The sequence below is a fragment of the Protobothrops mucrosquamatus genome, unplaced genomic scaffold (genome assembly GCF_001527695.2).
Source record: "Protobothrops mucrosquamatus isolate PMUCROS unplaced genomic scaffold, P.Mucros_1.0 scaffold3434, whole genome shotgun sequence".
NCBI classification, from domain to species: domain Eukaryota; kingdom Metazoa; phylum Chordata; class Lepidosauria; order Squamata; family Viperidae; genus Protobothrops; species Protobothrops mucrosquamatus.
In genome coordinates this window covers 25,574-29,285 of record NW_015389413.1, presented here as the reverse complement: position 1 = coordinate 29,285, position 3,712 = coordinate 25,574, and the positions used below count along the sequence as shown (strand labels likewise).

Genomic DNA, 3,712 nt, shown 5'->3' with positions numbered 1-3,712 from the left:
GGCTGCACTGTTTCTTGCTCTGTTCATTCATCTCTTTTGTCAAAAAATAAGGGCTTCAGTTCAGCCGAGCACTTGATGAGATGGAGAAGAAAAGGAAGCCAGACCAGACTCAAAGGCAAATGCTGATCTCCATGGTTCTGGTGCCTCATCCTCCCCCACCCAAAGTGTGCAATGAGGGTGAGCTGTCTTCCTCCTCCTGGCTACTTTACATTGAAGACCATGAGAGGCCGTTCCTCACGTTTCTGCCACGGACTCTTCTTGTCTCCCTGGTCATCAGTTCCTTCAGAAGGTTCATTGCTGTCACCCTCTGGGCTGGTCACTGACTCACAGCGCAGTTCAATGTTGCTGCTGTAAGAGCTGTTGCCACGGCTGCGCCCATGACAAGGAATTGTAGCAGCATGCTGGTCAGTGTTTTCATCCAGCAGAGGGGTCAGTGAATTGTCCTCAGGAGAACAAATGGCGGTGTGGATCTCACTGCTGCTTTGCTCTGTGTCACCATCAGCAAAGACCAGCTTAGAGTATGTTGGACCCATGGCTGGAGCCATGCGCTCCTCCTTCAGGCGCTTGGTGGGCTTGACTCCATTGACATCCAAACCTGAGTCCAAACTGGCATCATTTCTGTGATTCCTCTCAGTACTCTGGAGATCAATGTAAGAATGACGGACTTGAGAAGAACGCCCATCCAGAGATACAAACCAGGCTTGTGGATGTGGCTTCACACCCAGTTCCAGCAACTTCTTCTCACTCAGTGCCTGTAGCTCCCCATTCAGTTGGGCCATAGTGGATTCGTTCAACAACACTGGTATGGTGACTGAACCACTGACAGATTGTGTGTGTGGTCCCCAAACCTTCCCCTCTGGGTCTTCCACTTCATGTTGCCGTAGTTGGAACTGTGAATGTTGCAGCTGCTGTCTGAGGAGCTGCTGCTGCCTCTGTTGTTCCTGGGTACCAAACTGGTGAGGGAGTCCCATGGCAGTTGGGTCCATATCTGGTTGATTTTCAGAGCCCCCAGTAGTCTGCTCTGTTGGAGCCAGGCACATATAGTGGGCAGGAATTACGAGGGTTGGAATGACATTTCGGTACATTGCATCCTTCATATGGTCAATAGAACCACAGAATATTAGCTGTCCAGGTTGACTTAGGGAGGTGGGACGGGCCATACAGTCTACAGACTGTGACATCATGAAGTCAGGATGTTTGGCATCCCCTTTATGGGCCATATAAAGGTCAAAAGGAGCTGGAAGAGGTGGTGGTGATGTAAGCTCCTGTAAATAAGGCTTGCTATCATTGTGTGCTTGTTTGCACTGTGTCTCTTTGCTCTTGTCTTTCACCCACTGATGTGAATAGTTAGGCTTGTAATCTTTCAAGAGGGGGGGTTCCAGTGTGCCAGGGGCATCCATGGACCGGGCTGCCTTCAATGAACAACCTTCCACTACTTGAGGATAGTCATCCTTGAGACCACCTTGCTGGCTCAGTGTGTCTGCTGTGGAGGCTTTGCTAGCATGATGAATCTTCTGGTTTGGCACTTGCTTGAAGAATTTCTCATGGGAACTCTCAAACTCCCTGGAGGAGGAGAAGGCTGATTTGAGGATGGATGTATGCACGTCTATGTCTCCACTGGATGAAGCTGTCTCCATATGGCTAGTGCATATAAGATTAATCTGGGACACTGATGTAGTCTGATCTTTCTTGGATGCGTCCAGAGCCCCAGAAGGCTGACACTTTCTATGTTGTCGATGTGGCTTCAGACACAGTCTCCTAGAGAGGAAGAGATAAAGAAAGAAAATGGGTACAAAGATCTGTATGGATGAAAAAGTATCATAATTCAAATTCTGACATATTGCATCCTCTGCACACAAAAGGTGTTCAGAAGGTGCACTACAGAACTATGATACTTGAAAATTCCCATTTTATTAACTTCAGCTGGAATACCTCTGCACACAAAAGATGTTCAGAGGTATTCCTGCTGAAAGGTCTCACTTAAGAAGATGGTTGTTATGGTATGTGAGAAAGACCTTGAGAAACAAAGTGAAGAGATGCTGCCTAGGGAAGGCTCAGATAAGAGAGGGCATAGCCCACAGCTGCAAAATGGGTGAAGAAAGAGTCTCATAAGAGACCCTCCCTAACCTCTTAGGATATAAATGAGATGGTGGGAGATTTGTACTTTCAGACTTGGAAGATTCTGTTGCAAGTAGTCTTTGACTTATGACCATTCATTCAGTGACCATTCAAAGTTACAATGGTGCTGAAAAAACAGACTTACAACTGGTCCCCAAAGTTATGGCCATTGCAGCAGCCCTGTGGTCATGTGATCAAAATCTTGGTAGCCCAACCGCACTTACAACTGCAGGGGCACATCAATTCCTGCCTTCCATCTCCCACCCACCCCCAATCTATGCCCTTCTGGCTCTGTGTTCTGACTTTTGCCATTGTCTTGCTCCCACTACTGAACAAGCATGCCTGGCCTGGCCCTTTGGGAGTCAACTGCTAGCCACACTAGGCCTTTCAGAGGCCATTTGTGGCCTTGTCCAAATCACGTATGGCCTTCTCACAAGGTTTTGAAGCTTTCCAAAGCCTTGGGAGAAGGCTGCATGCAATTTAGACAAGTCTGTGCTATTTAGAGAACAGTGCAAGTGGCTTCGGGAAGAAGGCTTGGCACTGCCAGAAGATGCCTCTCAAGGGCCAGGCTGGGCCAACTTGTCAGCAGCAGAATGAAGAAGATAGCAAAGGTCAGCTGGGGTGGCGGAGTGAAGCGCAGCAGGGATGGCTGGGCTGGGGTTGCTGAGGCTTCCTGGGGCAGCTGCTTTGTGCTGTGCCCTTAGGGTTTCCTGGGCATTTGGCACTTCCTGGGATGCTGCATCTTTTTGCCATGTTGTTGGGGCTTCCCAAGTGTTTGGTGCTTCATGGGGTGTGGCAGCTTTGTAACATGATGCTGGGCCAGGCTTGGGCAGCTGAGGTTTCCAGGGGCAGCTGTTGCTTTGCTGTGGCTCAGGAGCTTCTTACAGCACCAAGAAGCCCCTAAGCCACAGCATATTCTTTCTCTGGCCTCCCTGTGATTGTGCTGCATGGCAACATTCCCCCAACCTGTGCATAGCCTATGCTGGGTCTCCCCACCCCCCTGCAGCACCCCTGCACTCCTTATCTGGGACTCCCTCTGCTACCCACTTAACCCACGTGTCTGGAGTTATGACTGCAACTGGGACTACCAGGAATGCTATCACTAAGTGTTGCAGTCACATGATGTCTCACTTTACAACCGCATCATTTAGTGACATAAATTCTGGTCCCAATAGTGTTTGTAAGTTGAGGACTACCTGTAATGTAGCCTTACAATGAAGCAGAATTAGCTCATCTAGTCATGTTTCTTGTCTGGTTTACCTGGGAAGGCTGACCAGTTTGCAAGTCTGCTACTCTCTACCAAAGAGGAATTTCAGGAATGGCCTCCAATCCTCAAGGAAATCTACTGTTTGCTGAGCATCTGGCTGCTGTTGTTTTTTTTTATTTTTATTTATGATTAAATTTATATACCGCCCTATCTCCCTTACGGGACTCAGGGCGGTGAACAGGCGATACTAAAAACCACGATAATAAATAAATAGTTTCTGTTCTAAAATCGAATTAAATAACAGGCCTGTTCTAAAAACACACCCATACAAAAACCCCCACTGAAACATAATCAAACTACGCCAGGCCGGCCGCACGGAATAGATGG

General features: G+C 48.2%; 1 protein-coding gene across 1 annotated transcript in view; it reads right to left on the bottom strand.

The window, feature by feature from the left end:
• Nucleotides 1–200: 200 nt before the first annotated feature.
• The window catches only part of LOC107297641 (protein FAM171A2-like), a gene marked incomplete at its 5' end in the record, with an annotated part of 27,834 nt that continues 24,322 nt past the window's right edge, over nucleotides 201–3,712 (bottom strand). The window contains one exon of the mRNA XM_015827004.1: nucleotides 201–1,758. Within this exon, the coding sequence (XP_015682490.1) occupies nucleotides 201–1,758 (1,558 nt within the window). The remainder of the gene's footprint in view (nucleotides 1,759–3,712) is intronic.